Genomic DNA, 19,717 nt, shown 5'->3' with positions numbered 1-19,717 from the left:
AGGCCCTATACCGCCGGCGCTGACGTTTCGGCACTCACAGCTAGCATTCTACAATTCTAGCACTGCCGAACCACGTACTCATTTACAGCTGAGTAGACTGGAACAAGCGGAGTAAAGTATCCTGCTCAAAGATACAACACATGCACAGTGCCGTGCCGTGACTCGAACCCGCAACCCTTCCGTCACGAGCTCGGTGTCCTACCTCTAGACTACCGTACCTTCACGTGGTTACGACAGAAATAAAAAACCCTCTAAGTCCTCTATTTGATAAAACGCTTTTATGAGATTACTGAACTCCACATAAGATGGAGACGGAAGACAGAAAAAACTACATCAATAAATTACACATCGAGGACCTTTCAGTTAGCTGATAGATTTGCTTGGTTGATTTACCGATCAGCTTCGATTGATCTGTCTCCGAGATTAATTGGTCGGCTGCAATAGTGATATGGGCGGTGTGTCTGCGGATGAATCCATACAATCGCTGATCTTGTGGTCAGTCGGTGTATAGCCGTGCTGGTCAAATGGTCTAGCTGGTCACTCACCCAATGGTCTTCCGATGGTCAATACATCGACTTCTGGCTGAACCCGGCCTACACCTTCCAACTGCAAAGAGCGAATGATAACTTAAGTAACCAAACGTGCTATTTAGCATAGTTTTTCTTCACGTTCTTGATAATAAGCATGGATATATCCCAGGAACCGACACGGCAATTACACGCGTCTTTAAATATAAACGAGGCCCTATCCTCGAAATTCCAGTAATAACAGAGACCTAACCCCTGGAATTTTATGGATCATGGGGCACACTGTTAAAGATAAGTATCATAAATACTGTTTTTCATGGCGAGATAACTACATATTTATGACAAAACAAAAATTCACTAGATATCCCTAAATATATCATATATATCTTAATGTCTAAATGTATCAGAAATATCTGTAAATTAATCACAGATTATTCCAGTGTTTCACGGATATACATGTAAATTAAAGTAATAAATATGAAGAAATCAGAGGAAATATGTTTGCTCAGTAAAAATGACTAAGCTGTCATATTTTTACAGATCACATAGCTCAGTTTATGTTTCATCAACAGAAATTTTGGTTGCCACGGTGGCCAATGCGGGTGACCGTGTAAGATCACTAGCCTTCCAGCACTGGATCGTAGGTTCGAGGCCTATCTAACCAGAGGAGCCTCCCGTAGGTCATTGGTCTTTCTCCAGGCACTCCGGTTTCCCTCCACCAACATAACCTGACTCATCCTTAATGACAATACCCGTTAATAGGACATAAGACACAAACAAACTAAACAAAATCAATCAACATATTTTCAACAGTAGTTCAAGATAAAGGGACCTAACTGTAACTGGTTCAGAATATGCTGTTTGTAAATGAGAGAAATAAGCTAAACTCCCTTTTGGTCAGTTTCTCAAAACAACACATCTTATGCTGATCTTATATTCGTGTTCCTTTATTTAAGATTATATGTTTCCCTTACCATGATATTCTCAATGCCGTATGCTTGACGCAAGCCTCTGGTTAGATAATCATAAATACTCACACCCCGCCCATGGATGGGATTTCTTTGTCATACCTTCACGACATAAATAATTCTATTATACCAACCAATCCTAGCGAGACACCATACGCCTTCTCTGTGACATCACAGTAAAACCAATTAAAAATTCTAACATTTTACCGTCAGATGACGTCATAGTATAGCTTGATACTTATAGTGTAGAGAGCTTTTTACCAAATTAATGCCTTCTTGCGTATGTGTGTAAGGTGGGAGGGGTGGGGTGGGTGTGGGGGGTTATCATTCCCAACTATGAGACGAAACAGTATGCGAAACTTTCGTGGCGGAAGGATGATAACTCGTACAATCTCTCAAAAAGTGTTCACTTCACAAATGCCAAACTGGGAAACGTATGGTAACTTATACTCCATTCTGTAAAATACCACGGAATTATATTTCTATCGGAGTCCATGAAAGTATTGAAGTACAAAATTGCCAACATCACTGGATGTATTTTTTTTTAAATGTACCACTACCAACCAACATTGTGAATTAATTTATAGATATTCTGATATCTGTCTCTGCGTCATCGACTCAGTAATTGTTTTGTTTTACTTCCACGCTTTATGGTAGATATTTTTGGTATTCATCACTCTCATGAACCTACCATGCACGCTATAGTTGTTATAATCACTGATTAGACACTAACAGAACATTTATCATTTAATAACTGATTCGCGGTTTCGTTTCCTGTATAGAACACAAATCTCAGGTACTAGCCTCGTCTGTTAATACACCCATAATATTGTGACAGACGAGGCTAGTTTGGACCTTACCTGTTCCGTTCAGGGTAATATGACATGTTTGGAGTATCCTAAAACGATTCTTTACTGAAAGTTCATTTAAACCATTAAAACGTCTAAATATTACTCTAAGCACGTCATTTTAGGTCCAAACAAACAAATGTACACCTAACAAATCCCCATGTACCTGTGGTACAGAACTCAGCGCTAAATCAAATGATAATTTCGTATCTGAACTGAGATAAGAACTTTGTTTTCAAATTCACAGAAATAAATCATATATATTTTGTATATTAATACAAATTAAATGTATTCGATTGTACCGCCACAAAGATTTGTATAGCTGGTATACACACGTGTACATGTATATAAACTCAGTAATCCATTTCTAGTCCAACTTCGAACTCAAATATCACAGAAAACGCCAAAAAAGAGAGTTTTTTTCGCGTATAAATATCGCTCCTCGGCAAAATATAATACAGCGTTCATCAGCTATTCCAGTCACACGTTTCACGGTTTAAACCTTCTCGATCAATCAAACCCGCTGTGCCCTACTCACTATCCTAGCCTGTCACGACACGCTATGGCGTTGTATGAGTGGAGCGCGCTCTCGCGAGCTTGGTTGATTGGTGATTGATTATGATTGAGTATGATCGATTGAAGGGATTTGATTGGCTGACGAGAACCATTCCCTTGGGGGCTGGATCACCGAACAGGGACGCTCACCACCGAAACACGGCCCCACCTAGGGAGAGAGACAGAAAACAAATTGTGTGGTGTTTATTTGTTGTGCGAGCGACGAGACTCGTTCAGGGGAAAACGTTACGTTTGGCTGGCGATTCAATGGTGTTACCGCGGAATTGAACAGTTTTGCCGCAATGTTTTAATATTTCCTGTTGTTAGGGTGTATGTTTAATACACGAGGGATAGCTATTTCCTGGTGTATGTAACAAAATATACCTATACGGGCAGAGCGGCAACATCAAAGTGTAGTGAATATTTCGTGTCAGTAGGTACAAAGAGGGGCCTCCGACGGGGTATCTAAAACCAACCACAACCGGAGGATGGAAAATACGGCGATTAACCTTGAAGCTCTGGAGAGAACAGCAGCATGGGTACAGCAGGTGTCCCAAATGAAAGGACAGGCGATGGAGGTGGGTATTTATGGTGAAAATAAGGGCAGGTAATATTCAATCAAGTTGGGCTTTAAATCAATTATCGTGTGTCAGCACTTCCTTTATGGGGCCTCAAATACTATTACCGTGTACCAGACTGATCAGCTGGTCGTGAAGACTCGTTTAAGCTTGGCGAAACATCTTGTTCCTTTATCATATAATTGTAGACGTACAGTTCATAAATATTTACCATATACCTTAATTTCAAAGTGAGCTACGTATATACTTTGTATGTATATATATGGCTGATATAACCATTATAATAACGACGGTTAATTCAGTGAATAAATGAATAAAATAAGGATAAATATAAACATTCCCAAACTTGAAGTGTTGTGTGTATATATGAGACACAGTTCAACAATATCTAGGTCTAAAAGATGTTTGGAATTTTGTCCGGGATAATATTCTATGCTTCACATGTCCAGTTACATGTAGGGCAGATACATGAATACATGCATGTATACAAAAAACATTTTTTTGTAATCATCTTTTACATGCCCTTAAGATACTAAAATTAGATCTGTCAGTTTCAACATCTAAAATAAAATGGAAACAACCTTTCAAAAGTTGTATGAAACTAATTGAAATAAGTGTAGCAGGTCATTATTTTTTCAATGCCCCCACCAGGAGTCAAACCCAGGGACCTCTGGCTTATTAGCTAGTCTTACACTCTACCGAATCGGCTAGTGTTTTACCAGGGTGACATACTCCCTCCAGGAAACAACTTGTCTCAAGTTTTCCAGGGGTCATAGCAACTCCTTTGCAAGTATTGCTAGGTATTTTGTCATATCACCTGGGTTCCTATGTGGGCGCCAAGGTAACAGAGGTAATTTTTTTTCAATGCCTCTGCTAGGAGTCGAACCTGGGACCTCTGGCTTACTAGTCTTACGCTCTACCAAATAAGCGAAAGGGAAATTCTCCCTAGCCGAGACGGTAGGAAGCGGTTAGTATATTAACAGGGTGACATTACTTTGAAATAGCTGACTATGTCTCCTCTTTTAATGTCCGGTAGCTAGGGTATCAATCACATCGGCACCGGAGTAGGTTTCTTACATGTTTTCAGTGCTTATTGACAGGTTTCGCCCCGTTAACAGGCTTTATGTCCCTGCTGTTTCTCTACTGCTCCATCACCCTACATACTTCCGGGTATCCAGCTGATTGGTAAACAATGAACAGCGTTGGCTCTACTCCCTAGCCAGCACTCCTCTTGAAAATAGTTTTTAAGAAGAGATAGTCAGTATTTTCAGACTGATCATGTTATTGTTTCAACAATTTTTTTGTGTTGTACAAAATGAATAGGTAATAAGAGAGAGAAAATTAAAGCTTGCAGCCAGACCAGGCCCAGATCTGAACCTGGGATCTTCTAAACTCAAGACAGATACTCTTTAGATTAAGCTCACAGCTGGTCGCTGGTTAGTGATCCTGTCCAGTTCTACTACATCCCTCTACCACTCCTTTTGCTAAATCTTCAACCAGAAGACAACAATATTTACATCCCATGCCAGGTTCAGGTATCCTTTTGCCACGCATTCAGAGGTCACAACACAATACATGTAGATACAGGATGTTCCCCTATAGACATGGGTCACAATACATGTAGATACAGGATGCCTCCCTTATAGACATGGGTCACAATACATGTAGATACAGGATGCTTCCCTTATAGACATGGGTCACAATACATGTAGATACAGGATGCCTCCCTTATAGACATGGGTCACAATACATGTAGATACAGGATGGTCCCTTATAGACAAAGGTCACAATACATGTAGATACAGGATGCCTCCCTTATAGACAAAGGTCACAATACATGTAGATACAGGATGATCCCCTATAGACAGAGGTCACAATACATGTAGATACAGGATGATCCCCTATAGACATGGGTCACAATACATGTAGATACATGATGTTCCCTATAGACATAGGTCACAATGCATGTAGATACACTATACAGGATGCCGCCCTTATAGACAAAGGTCACAATACATTTAGATACAGGATGTTCCCCTATAGACAGAGGTCACAATACATGTAGATACAGGATGTTCCCCTATAGACATGGGTCACAATACATGTAGATACATGATGTTCCCTATAGACATAGGTCACAATGCATGTAGATACAGGATGCCGCCCTTATAGACAAAGGTCACAATACATTTAGATAAAGGATGTTCCCCTATAGACAGAGGTCACAATACATTTAGATACAGGATGTTCCCCTATAGACATGGGTCACAATACATGTAGATACAGGATGTTCCCCAATAGACATGGGTCACAATTTATGTAGATACAGGATGCCTCCCTTATAGACAAAGGTCACAATACATTTAGATACAGGATGTTCCCCTATAGACAGAGGTCACAATACATGTAGATACAGGATGATCCCCTATAGACATGGGTCACAATACATTTTGATACAGGATGCTCCCTTATAGACAGAGGTGATCATGATACACATAGATACAGGATGGTCCCCTATAGACAGAGGTCATGATACATGTGGATACATGATGCTCCCCTATAGACAGAGGTCATGATACATGTAGATACAGGATGCTCCCCTATATACAAAGGTCACGATACATGTAGATACAGGATGCTCCCCTATAGACAGAGGTCATGATACATGTAGATACAGGATGTTCCTCTAAAGACAGAGGTCACAATACATGTAGATACAGGATGTTCCCCTATAGACAGAGGTCACAATACATGTAGATACAGGATGCTCCCTTATAGACAGAGGTCACAATACATGTAGATACAGGATGTTCCCCTAAAGACAGAAGTCACAATACAATACATGTAGATACAGGATGCTCCCCTAAAGACAGAGGTCACAATACAAAACATGTAGATACATGATTTTCCAGATCCCCTATAGACAGATCAATGTCACAAAAATTGGGAAAAGAAGAGTATTTTTGGGGGCCGTTGCAGATCTGCTTATATGTTATTAAGAGACTAGCTAAGAAGTAACCAGAATCAAACTGCTACTAATTAGATATATATATATATAATTACATGACAAAGCTTTGGATGTCTAATATTTCTTTCCTTTCTTACCTGATCTTTTTGGCAGTGTTTTGTTTGCACACATAATGAATTTAACCACATATTATGTTGTCATATAAATAATTTCATGAAAGAGCAGCATGCAAGGCAAAGCTGGGTGATTGCAAATGACCAGCTGGTAGCTGAATTTGTTAAATCACATTTGCTGTCAAGTGTACATGTTCGTCTAGAGTTTGGAGGTCCAGGGTTTGAATCCCAGTCGGATTATTTTGCATTTTCTACCTCATGATAAAACAGTGTTTTTTAAATTAAATTACAGTGTCTACCTAAAGCTTAGCTAGTTTTACTGGATTGTAGATGTTTCTGAATAATATTCAGATGATTTAGTTTGATACACAGTTTGATGCCCTATGGTGAAATGACCCTGAATCATAAAGACAATGATTTGAGTGACAGCTGACCCAAGTGACTGGGCTTGATGAGGTCATTAACACACAAGGACATACACAGGGGCTTATAACCAGTTTATACATATACATACTATATATAATGTAATGCTGGGTAAAAACAACATGGTATAATGGCCATTTGAATATGAACTACATGCACTTAATATTTCTAAGAAGTATTTGCTTCATGTTGAAATACAGTGGTCCAAAAATCATGAAATGTAAAAAATGCACTGGTTCCTTCAGATTTGGGCAGCGGGTTAATTTTTAAAAACTCCTTGTCAAAGGTTGAAATGTACTGGTCCCCATATTGAAATCATGAACATTTTTTGGAATTAGTAAAATTTTTAGTGCGTAATAAAATTAAAGTAACATCAAAAATTAATCTTCAACGGTACTTGTATTCTGAGTGTTTATAAAAGCAATGGAGTCGGACCAGGATTCGAACCCAGGACTGTCGATCATAATACCATCATTCTAACCAACTCTGCGACACCATGGCCAAGTCAGTTTTAGTACTGTGACCAAGTTCTAGTGAGCTATATATATATATATACTGTTTAATCCAAAAAGAAATTAAGGGGAGGTTACTGATGTTCGAAAAACTACCGTGGAATTCCTTATAGTGTTTTGTCTGCATTGGAAGGGATTCTTAAACTATTTTGCCCCTCTATTGATCAGATATATAGTTCGTATGCAGATCTATTGGCAGCAGCAGTAGCGTTAACCTGATAATGTATAGATTTATACTGACTGGGGATGAGTATGAGTGTAACAGGTGTTTAGTTATACCTATGTAGAACCCAGACTGTGGCCCAGGGCAACAGTTTAGCTTGTAAAAGGTATCAATGTCTGCTCACACACACTATTACTGCCAAAATATTAATAACTATAAGAAAAGCAGCTGAACAGAAAATCTGTGGCAGTAAATAGAGGCTACCATATTGATTGGTCAATGTAAATTTGATACTGGACCTTATATGTTAAGATATGTAGCATTGTATATCTCAAGTACTGCAGTGAAGATATAAGTTATATGTATACAGATAAACATGTATCACCTTGATGCCAGCAAACATACAAATATACGATAGTGTAGTAGGATGAGGAATAGTGATAAAGATAGTGTTGTTGCTGGGGCTCGAACCCGCGACCCTTGAAACTCCAGCCCGATGCTCTACCGCTTATCATGAGCTAATTAAAGGGAAATTCCCTACAGCTGATGCATGTAAGGCAACCTAATCAATGCACTTCTTTTACACTATTTACCCCTTTTTCAATCACCAACCCAGGTTCTTCGACTCCCCGCCAAGGGTTCTCCTACCTTGAATGGGAAGGGTCAATAACACCAATTTGTAGTAGGATGAGGAATAGTGATAAAGATAGTGCCGTCGCTGGGGCTTGAACCCACGACCCTTGGCTCTCCAGCCCGATGCTCTACCGCTGAGCTAAAGGGAAATTCCCTACAGCTGACGCTTGCAAGGCAACGTAATCAGTGCACTTCTTTTACAGTAGAACAAACATATATAGATGTATATTTATGCCTAACATATTGGTATATACATGTCCTAATTGGGGTCAAGATATATATGCTTGATTAAGGCTCCTCTCACTCTCCTGATCATGATTGTATCTAAAGTATATATATATGTCAACCCTTTAGCACTTGCACCTTAGAGTAGTTTCATTGAGATAGCGTACATATATTACAAACAGTGATAATGGAAGCTACTTACACTACGTATACATGTATTGTCCAGTTTGTTCCCAAAACTTACAATAATTTACCAAAATAAATTTCATTATTAATTAGGAATTCAAACCTAACAAATATTGCGGACTCTGCACCTACTGTACATGTTCATATTTTTCGCAAAGAGTAAATTTAAATTAGCTCGAAATATCCACACATGAATATCTTTTTTCAGGGAACATATATATGTAACAGTATAAACCTTCGGTCAGTTTGAACACAATTAAATAAATATTGATGAACCTGTTCGAATTATACGAAGTTATGCTTCAGAAAGTAAGTGTAAGTTCGAAGTATCGGCAAAAAATTTGGCAAAGTGTAAATCATATAGATGTATATATAGAATATGTAGATTTCAGAACGAATTGCCAATGAGTTAATTTCCGCACCATGATCAGTTGAAAGAGTCACAATGCAAACGTTTCCACATGCAGGAATTTCCAGTTGAACAGTATGCGTGTTTGTAACTAAACAGCAGTGTAGTTTGTCTGGTATTATAAGATTATCATGGAGCCAGGAACAGAAGAATCAATATTTCGGAGGTTTACGTTTCCTCCTCCGGTGATTCAGACACAATGAAATTTCATTATGTCCAAGAATACATGCATGCCTTTTGGGAAAGTTTGACTGTTTACAACCTGCTGTGTAATAGATCTAGAGTACATGTGTTTTTTTGGAAACCAAGAAAACCCACGTGCCACTAAATATAAACAGCCCAACATTAAAGTGATAGAGCCAACGTCAGGTGTAGGTTTGTGGGTTGGTCAGTGGGGAGCTTCGCTTTGAGTACAGATACCAAAAGGTATGCAGGCCTAGCTAGGGCAATTACGGAATATAGGCACATACAAACAAAATGGATATAATTATAATCACAACATACTCGAGTCTCGCCAATAAGTGAATACGTATGGAACATTGTAAAATGGTCCCGATGAAGCCTCAAATGTAAAAGCGGAACTAGTTGGCCAATTAAATAAACTTTAAATTCCACTTATTGGTGATGCTTGAATATGTTGTGATTATATCCATTTTCTTGTAATAAATATGTTATATTACTCTACAACATAAGTGGAATTCAATAATTTCTTTTCTAACTTTTCAAAATGCAATGAATGTGCACAACAATCCTTTCTGAAAGTGAGTGGAACAATCTTGCACCATTTTATAAACTTTTTGTCAAAAAATACAAAATTATGTATGTGTTATATTTTAACCAGGAGGATCCTCTGCCCCCAGACAGTGGTTTGGAGGAAACAGACAGTGGAGATGGAGAACCACTCAGTCAATTCCATAATATCTACCAGCAACTACAGGACCAGTTCAACACCTCCTCAGGGGTTAGTATTGTCAGGGCTTGACCTCTTCTGGTGTCATTATTGTCAGGCTATTCCTCAAATGTCATTTCAGTGTATTTGCCTAAGTTGACCTTTTCTTGGGATACTATCGTCAGGGTTTGTTTCTCTGGTGTCATAATTGTCAGGATATTACTCCTAGGTCATTTCAGTGTATTTTCATAACAGTGTATTATTGTAAGTTGACTGTTTCTTGGGTTAATATTGCCTCGTCTGGTGTTAGTATTGTCAGGCTATTACCCCTAGGTCATTTCAGTGTATTTTCATAACAGTGTACTGTATTATCGTAAGTTGACAGTTTCCTCAGTTAATATTGCCTCTTCTGGTGTTAGTGTTGACGGGATATTCTCTCAAGGTCATTTCAGTGGATTTTCATAATTAATAAGTTGACAACTTCTTAAATTGATATTGGACTTTTGGTGTCATTATTGTCGAGCTTGGTCCTAAGCGGTGCAGGGCATTTTTTGAGACGATCGGATAAACAACAAGGCTGACAGGCAGCCATCTTTGATTTTGATATTGAAAGTTTGTTATCACTATTTCTCGGGAAGCCCCAGAGGGATCTTTCTCAAATTTTATATGTAGGTTCACCTTAGTCCATAGCTGTGCAGGGCAACTTTTGAGACTTATCGTATAAACAACATGGCCGCCAGGCAGCCATCTTGGATTTTGATAGTGAAAATTTGTTATCGTTATTTCTCAAGAAGCACCAGAGGGATCTTTCTCAAATTTTATATGTAGCTTCCCCTTAGTCCATAGCTGTGCAGGGCAACTTTTGAGACTGATTGTATAAACAACATGGTCGACAGGCAGCCATCTTGGATTTTGATAGTGAAAATTTGTTATCGCTATTTCTCAAGAAGCACCAGAGGGATCTTTCTCAAATTTTATATGTAGCTTCCCCTTAGTTCTTAGCTGTGCAGGGCACCTTTGAGACTGAGGGGATAAACAACATGGCCGACAAGCAGCCATCTTGGATTTTGATAGTGAAAGTTTGTTATCACTATTTCTCAAGAAGTACTAGAGGGATCATTCTCAAATTTTATATGTAGGTTTCCCTTAAGTGTTCCTCCAAGGTCATTACGCATATACAGTGTAGCTTCATTAACAGTGTATTTTCCTAAGTCAGCCTTTTCATGGGTTAATATTGGTCCGGGGTTTGACCTCTTTTGGTGTCATTAATGTCAGAATAAATCTCTTAGGTCATTACAGTGTATTTACATAACAGTGTTTATATATATTTGACCTCTAAGTTGACCTCTTCTTGGGTTAAATTTGTCCGAGTTCGACAGCTTCAAATCTGGGCTCCGTATTGTCTGGATGTTCACTTCCTCCAGGCCTAGTATTGTTATAGGTAGACCTCTTCTTGGGTTAGTATTATGAAGGAATTCACCTTTTCGGGGTCTTTGATATCATGTATTGACCTCTAGGTAAATACTAGGCACTATTTTCTGATTGATATTTGCTGGGGTCAACATTTTTGGGTTTGTGGGGGGGTCATTACATATTGTTAATAACCTCTTCATGGGTTAGTATTATTAGGAGTTACCCTCCTTTGGGATCAGTATTTTCAGGGATTTACTGACTGATTGACCTCTGTTTTTTCTGTCTTCTTTTTATTTCCTAGTGCCTTATTGCTTGGCACCACCTCACTTTTGGCTTTTATATTGAACGTTCGCCCAGGTGAGGAAGGCTTTAAAAATGGTAGTTGTGTATTCCTTGCTTAATGTTTAGCAGCAACTAGTTCACCCGTTGTCAGTTAAATTTGACCGGGCGAAATGCTGTACTGGGTGCCTTGGGCATGGTATTTCAGTGAGATAGATCTATAAAGTCAGCATCAGATCCACACTATCACACGGAGGCAAATACATAAACATACCCTGCCCCCGGCACACACACAAATGCATGCATACAGAGCTGAGGCACGTCCTTAAATGACCTTCTATAAGCAGTTGATAAGACATTATACATTTAGCCCTATAAAACCAAAACCAACCCTTGATCTCCGTAGAATGTAGTTTGATTTCAAAGTATATATATATACCTCCCTTATGTGAATCAGTATTGTAAGGGTATCGATCTCTGTGAGAGTCAATATGGTAGCAAGTTTGAGTATTTGATTCAAACTGAATTGAAGGTACTTAAAGTCAAATATTAGCCGTGCACTGTGAATGTCTGTATTCTTCAAGACGTTATTTTTCCCTTTACAAACACTAGTACTTAATATGTAAATTGTATATTGTGTACTTGTATTCGCTGTCATAAGAATTTGCCCTAGTTTAGAAAGGCGAAGAAAGGAAAAAGTTAAACCGTGCCGAATATTTCTCAGTATACAGAAATAAGAAATATATAGCAATTTCACATCATTAGCTTTACTAGCAGTGCATTATGTTTATGTATTCTGATTTGAATTATTTTCAACTGTTACACATACAGATATATACAAGATACTTTGAATTGGCAAACAAAACCTTGTACATGATCATTAAAACACATGTTTTATCAAACAGTTCTACAAGTAAAATTTAGTTAATTTATTAAACTTTTCTGAAAGTAAAATTTCTTTAATTTGTTTTTAGAGTGAAGTTGATATACCAAGCACAGTTAAAGAATTCAAAGACGTTTTGGAGAAGTTTGGGATCTCACAAAGGTTTGCGGCCAAGAATATTATGGAGAAGACAAGTCAGGGAAACCTGAGTTTTCTGTTAGACAAGGGTCGCAACAAACAATGGCACGAACTGAGCCCACGTGGCCGCGTGCCGTACGTACGCATGCGACGGTGGCTGGATAGTACGGATGAACAGAAACACACCATGTCTCTCCTACAAAAAACTAAGGGTAAGTCAGGATGATTGTATCAAAGGAGAAAAATTCAACTTGTACAGAAATTATAAGATAAGTTGATTAACAATCATAGAAAAGAAAAAAAATGTATCTCAAAATAAAAAAAGGGTTAGTCATGTTCACCAATGAGAGAAACACCATTTCTCTGATGGAAACAAAAGGAACATTTTGATGATGGTATAAAAGGAGGAATAAAATTCTCTTATGGAAAGGAAAAGGTAAGTAACTCTAAAGAGGAACGGCCAAGTTGCAATCGTAGAAGAGGGAAAACATCATTCCCTACAGAAACCTAAGATTAATTCATGGTTTTGGAAAAGAATAATTAAACAGAATGTCAAGATCTTAGAAAAGGAGAAAGATCATTTCTCCGTCACTTTACAAATATATTCTGTTTTTGTTTAGGGGAAAATAATTTATATATATATACTCACCTGCTAAGACTAACACTCTTTTATTTTGAAAACATCTCTACTTTCAAATACTGTAGATTGCATCATCAGTTTTGTCACAAGTATTTTTTTTTTACACCATTGATATTTGTGTGGTACATTGTGTTCAACTTAAATTGGAACTTTTTCGTATTGGAGGGAAAGAAAAAATAATATCATCAATTCTATGTGAGGGAAGACAGAGAACTATCAACTTTCAAGATAAGTTTTTTGAAGTTTAGCACTAACCAAAGCCTTGTATTAAACTTAAAAAAGCATAACCCTCGGGCAGAGATTTTTGTTTACATCACACAAGAGTTATATAGATTCTATTTAATTTTGTCTAGCAAAAAAACCCAAAGTAATCAAAACACACCATCTTACTTTTGAATTCAGAATATGTATTCACAGTATAAAAAATTATATTCAGAATACTGAATAATACTCTCAAAATTAAATTTTAACATTATAATAGATGCTGTAACTTTATTTATTTTTATTTATTTCAGAATATAAGAAGACTGGCCCCAAGGATGGATTTGGTCGCCGGGAAAAGTTCACCGTTTTCCAGTTGATGGTGCTTTGCAGATTCTTCGAGGAGGACCCAAATCCAAACCTGTCGACCCGGGCGCTACTGGCCGAGAAACTTGGTGCCCCAGTCGACAGAATCACAATCTGGTTTCAAAATCAGCGTGCAAGAGGATTCCCAGCCAAGAAAATGCTCAGCCAATCAAATTTCTCGCGAAAAGCACCTGGTGCTATGGATGCTGTTACCTCATCTACCAGTAGAACTGATGCTAGTTTACCCGCGGCAAACTTTCTGCCTAGTCACAGCTCGCCGTTCAATCTCTCAACTCACATATTACAAAATATGTCACATCTACCTCCAAGTATACATGGTCAAAATACCGCTAGTCTTTCATCCTCTGACCTCTCGGACTCATTCCGCGGTCAGTCAATGCAGATGGCTGCCCATCTGAACAGTAAGCCCTATGTAAATCGACTTGTACCAGCTCATCTACAAGGTCAAGGTCATTTAAATGGTCAAAGTTATTCGTCACGAGGGCAAAGTCATTTGCCAGACAGTACAATGATGGAAACGCCTCCGAACTCGGAGGTAAAACAAAACTCAATCAAGACGGAATTTCAGCAGAAGTGTGAAATAAGTGATGAACCTATAGAGAGTAACCATGGAGACCAACCTCTTAATTTCAGTACAAACAATAATACCACCACGTAATGTGTGTTTTGTGTATGAGAATCTCAATTCAGTAAAGCCTACTTAAGTTAGACCCTATCCTCGAAATTACAGAGGTTATGCTCACTTGTGTTCTTACAACCCTGGGCCCGAGGTCATGGAACGATTTAAGTTTTAAAATTGTCTAATGTTTTGACTGAACCAATGAAAAATAATTTATTGAAAGTGACGTCTTACATGATTGGCTAAGTGACGTCTTATGTGATTGGCTAAGTGACGTCTTACGTGATCGGCTAAACAAAATCTTAAGTCTATTGTTGCATGATCTTGGGGCCAGGAATTACGTCATGACGAAATCAATGCCACGAGGTTAGCTATTTGATTGATTTCAGGTAACAAAACTTGACCAATCGCTAGACTGATACTTGTCCTTTGATAATTGAAGATAACAGAGGATCAACACCTGACTACAACACCAGTCCATTTTACCACTACACTGCCTCACAACTCTCTTGATGTACATCAATTTATCGAACTAGTCTGCTTATACTTACACGAAGGGACATATAGAGAGCCTTAAATTTGCCATGACATATTTCAGGGGTGCAGAGAATGTAACGCAGTATAACCCCTGACATTTTAAGGATGATTTGTCCAAGACCCCAGTTTCATTAATGTGTGTATTCTTACTTTTTTTCTATGGGGAAGCTTCATAGTTATTGTGAATAACTTAAACTTGACAAAAAAATGGGATGTGATACAACCTTTTCATTTTCTAATGTTCAAAGTGAAAATTATTAATTTTAATACTCATTATTACCACTTTCCCTGAGGATAAGGATTGCAAGACATATTGTGTCCCTGAAATTCAGCTCTGTATAACATAAAACAATCGCGGCTATGGTTTTTTTTCGCAGATGCAAATGTTTTTTTCATGCCATGGTTGGCTGGTATGTGTGAAATTGAATCAATGAGGCAAGCTATGGATTTGCTGTACTAATACAATTTGTTGGTGACTCATTTAAAATGTGTTTGTTAAGGATCCTTGTGCCAGCTCCAAAACCTGTAACTTCGAAGTGAAAACCTTATTACCTGCTCTAGTAAATTGTTTCTGAACACACACTCATACCTTGCAGAATATTTATGAAGAAATAACCAATGAAGATGAAATCAACAAAAAAGAAATTTCAAGAGTGTTCTGAAAGTATGGCCAGACTGGAATTCAAATTCCGAAAATCTCATCACATTATGCGGTGCCTCTAACCAAATGAGCTACAAAATCAGCAGTTGTTCAGTGGGCCCCTTTCCCACATCTGGTTTAACCGTTTTTTTTTCTGTTTTTTAATGTTACATTTTCGGGTAGAAGTCCTGGCGGACCTGCAAATGTTTATGCAGGCCTTGCTAGGCTGCTGAAGTTTTGGAATTGGCAGGAAACGCCGCCAGAGACTACTTTCAGGCGAGCCTTCAGGTGAAGGCTCGCCTGAAAGTAGAATCAGATTACTAGGTCCGACCTTATTTCATAAACAAACAATTCTGGTCCAACCAGTTCAACCGTTTTGATCGCGATAAATGAATTGGGCCCTGGTCAACTCCACTTAAATTATGTCCAAAATGAAATTAAGGGGAAGTTACTATATGTACCTACAGGGAAGTTATCTATTCTTTTTCTTGCTGTTGGACAAGGATCCTTAATGCAGTTACTGATTTAGTTTTCAAGTTAAAGTTTTATTTGATCACTTATTTATGTGATTCTGCTTCATACAATTTGTTCCCAGGAAATTTCAGGGAAGATTTTGAATATTCCAAAGCATTATGGGAAAGTGTTTTCCAAAATGAGCAGGAATGGCCGTCGTGTTGGCTAAACTGTTAAAGTGATGAAATAGAATTGATGTCTCAATAATGTTTGTTGAAGAAACTGAATTACTTTCACAACATAAACAGTATTGCCTCAAGATTGTAGTTGAACAAACAATTTGAATAGGGCCAGGACCCTGAGAGTACATCCTGAACTGCATGAGCAATAAACCAACCAACATGGCTTCTTCTCAAAATGTCATGTGAATTGATGTAAAACAAAAATCTCTGGTGAAATATGTATATGTTTCGCAGTTACAAATGAACAATGTTTTGATATTAAATCCTGTTAAATATGATTAGTGCTAGTTTAAATGAAACATGATAAAAAGAAGAAAAATTTGTCTCAACTTTACCTCGAATGTCGGAACTACTGGATTTTTTTTTATATACCATGTATACGTATTTTGACTTGCACAGTTAAGAGTTTTAAGTGTTCTAACACACAATCTGTTTAGACTGTTTTGTCAGTGTACACCACTAATTTTATTGTATTCATTACGTGAACTTGTGATTTCAATTTTAATTGCACGTTTCATTGGTATACATAAAGGGCCATTGTTTTATTTATTCTTATTTATATTTATGTTACAATCATTTTAGTTGATGTTTGTTTGCAAGTTACATTCAACATTCCATGTATCTGTAGTTAGTAAGAGTTTATGTTAAATATTTTAGTTGTTTGTAGTTTGGATGTGACATGGGACCTTAGGGGTCACTGTATGTGTATTCTCTTATCTATCTAGTAGTTGTATTGTGGGATAAAGTAAAATACTGCGGAATCAGATATTTTTCGTGGGGCCAACATTTTATAGTTTCTTGAAAAAAGCCCATCATTTTGTGTGTTCTTAAGTTTTTGGATTACAAGTACCCACTCAAATGCAGAATTGCTTTAAGTCAAACTTGTAATAACTTACTGAACCAAATGAATTAGTGGATGAAGATAACCCAGGAAATTAATGAAATTAAAAACCCCACAAAAATTTGTGATTTTACAGCATCTATCATTTGGACCTTACATAATAGTATCCTCCTGCCTAGAATCTCATAATCATGTTGGTTCATTTGTGCCCATGTCAGTTTTGACCTTAAATATTCAATATTCTGTCAGTAGTATTGAACTCATGACTAGATATCAGCTTAACATCAATTTTGATGTTACAATAGATATTTGAAAAATAAATTTTGTGCGTCATGCCATGATCAAATCACAATAAACATACAACAGTTGACCCAGTCCTTTAATGACCAATGACGACATATGTCAGGTTTTGAAGCAATCTGTTGAATAGCACATAACGTTATTTATTTGGCAATAAGCCCACCCATGTCAATTACAGTTCAGTAGAAATACTTACAATGAAATTTATTGTCCTGCAATAGGCCAACCTTGAAGAGGTTATGTGCCCCCCCCCCCCCCCCCCCCGAACTTATTACTAATAGTGACGGTCAGTGTTACTGAGATGCTACATTTTGTATACATTGCATTATGACAACAAGCTGATTTTGCAGAAAATATTGAGATTTTTCTTCATGTATTAAATCATCGGATAGACGTGCCCGTTACCTTTGGAGATTGTCTTGTTTTCAGCTGTCTGTCCTTAGCAAATGAACTCAGTGTTTCTTATAAGGATCCCTATACCACTGCCAAAAACTGTAACTAATGAATATTTTGGTGCTTATCTTTCACCAAAGATATATATGGAAAGCTCGAAATTTCTTTGATCCTAGAAAAATATATCATAATCAATAATATTATGTAACTAAAGTAGTAAAATGTTAACAATTCAGATTGTGTATTCATGATGTGTCATGCACATTGTTAAAATAGGGACATGCTTTCAATTTACATAGGTATGTTGAACAAGGGAAATTTTCAGATTCATGTTTTTTTTAAATATTTTTTTCATAACGAAGTGAACAGTGAAACCTCTATAGTCGAGACACTTTGGTATCGCTTTAAAAACGCATCTCATGAGTTTGGACATTTGAATTTATGTGTAAAGTGGAACCAAACTGCCCTTACCTTAGGTTCCTCCGTAGAGTGGAACCTCATTAGTCTGACCCTGATTTTTAGTGTACAATGGAAACCTTATTAGTTCGGACAGTTCTGTGTAAAGTGTGATTTCATAAGTTGCAAAGTGTAGACTTTGTGCCTCAACTAAGTCTTCATTTTAAAGTCTTGTCAATTTTTCTGTCTCATTCCCGGAAAACGAGATTTATTAGCAATGTAATGAACGAACAGTATGTGGAGTTCATAATGTCCTATATATACCCATGAAGATATTCCGGATCTGAAGAGTACATGTCTTTTTTTGTTATGATGAACGATTCATTATAATTTGGTGTAAACGTTGGGCTGTACGATCATCTAGACTTGTTCTTTTTATTACTGAAATTGGTATTGTTTATACCTTAGAGCAATGAAATAACCATCAGTCTATAAATATATATAACAAAATATGGATTTTTTTGTGATAGAACAATTATTTCAAAGTGAAGATTATCAGAATTTCTTATAAATTATTAATTTCAAAATATAATTGACACATATTTTCAAAATGTTAAACAAATATTTGTTTTTAAATAAACAGGTAACTGCATAAATTTGGAGGACAAACACAGATTTATTGAAATTTTAAATCACCATCTTTGTTCATTTTGAAACTTTCTCATCTATATTACATATAAATTTGTATTCCCAAGATATCATTTTCTTAAATATGTATGGTAATTATGTTATATCTATCTATGTGTGTGTATATTTATGTGGAATTGAGAACAGAGCATGGTCCTCCTACCACGGTGGAAAAAATGGTTTCTGGGTGATCTGCTTATGATGGCTAGGTGTGGATGTGTGTACAAGGTGTTGTGGACAATAAAATGTTTTGTTTTTTTAATTCCAATGTTCTTGTGATTTGTAATGAAAATGTGTCCAAGACAAATTCAGTTTAAATGTTCCTGTTTGACAATTCAATTTACCTAATCAACAAATTAAATTAACCTGGTTTACAAATTCAGTTGAAAAAATAAACTCAACCGATTGAAAATAAAATGTTTAAGAGTGACAAATTCAATTTACCTGGTTGATGATTTCCATTTACATACCTGACTGACAAATTCAATTCATATATATACCTGACTGACAAATTTAATACATGTATACCTGACTGACAAATTCAATACATATATAACCTGACTGACAAATTCATTTTTTTTCTTGTAAAAATTCAATTTACCTGGATGACAAATTCGATAGACATGATTGACAAATTCAATTTTTCTGGTTGACAAGCTAATATACCTTAC

The 19,717-nt window shown here is 37.1% G+C and overlaps 1 protein-coding gene across 1 annotated transcript; it reads left to right on the top strand.

The window, feature by feature from the left end:
• Window positions 1-2,878: 2,878 nt before the first annotated feature.
• LOC110461005 (homeobox protein cut-like 1) lies at window positions 2,879-17,828 on the top strand. Its single transcript, XM_021514265.1, has 4 exons — window positions 2,879-3,476; window positions 9,950-10,069; window positions 12,664-12,922; window positions 13,866-17,828. The coding sequence occupies exons 1-4, from the start codon at window positions 3,387-3,389 to the stop codon at window positions 14,594-14,596; spliced, it is 1,200 nt and encodes a 399-aa protein (XP_021369940.1). The 5' UTR covers window positions 2,879-3,386; the 3' UTR covers window positions 14,597-17,828.
• The last annotated feature ends 1,889 nt before the right edge of the window (window positions 17,829-19,717 follow it).

This window comes from Mizuhopecten yessoensis, unplaced genomic scaffold (genome assembly GCF_002113885.1).
Source record: "Mizuhopecten yessoensis strain PY_sf001 unplaced genomic scaffold, ASM211388v2 scaffold10531, whole genome shotgun sequence".
Classification (NCBI taxonomy): Eukaryota; Metazoa; Mollusca; class Bivalvia; order Pectinida; family Pectinidae; genus Mizuhopecten; species Mizuhopecten yessoensis.
The sequence above is the reverse complement of the archived record's forward strand: the minus strand, read 5'-3'. Positions and strand labels throughout refer to the sequence as shown.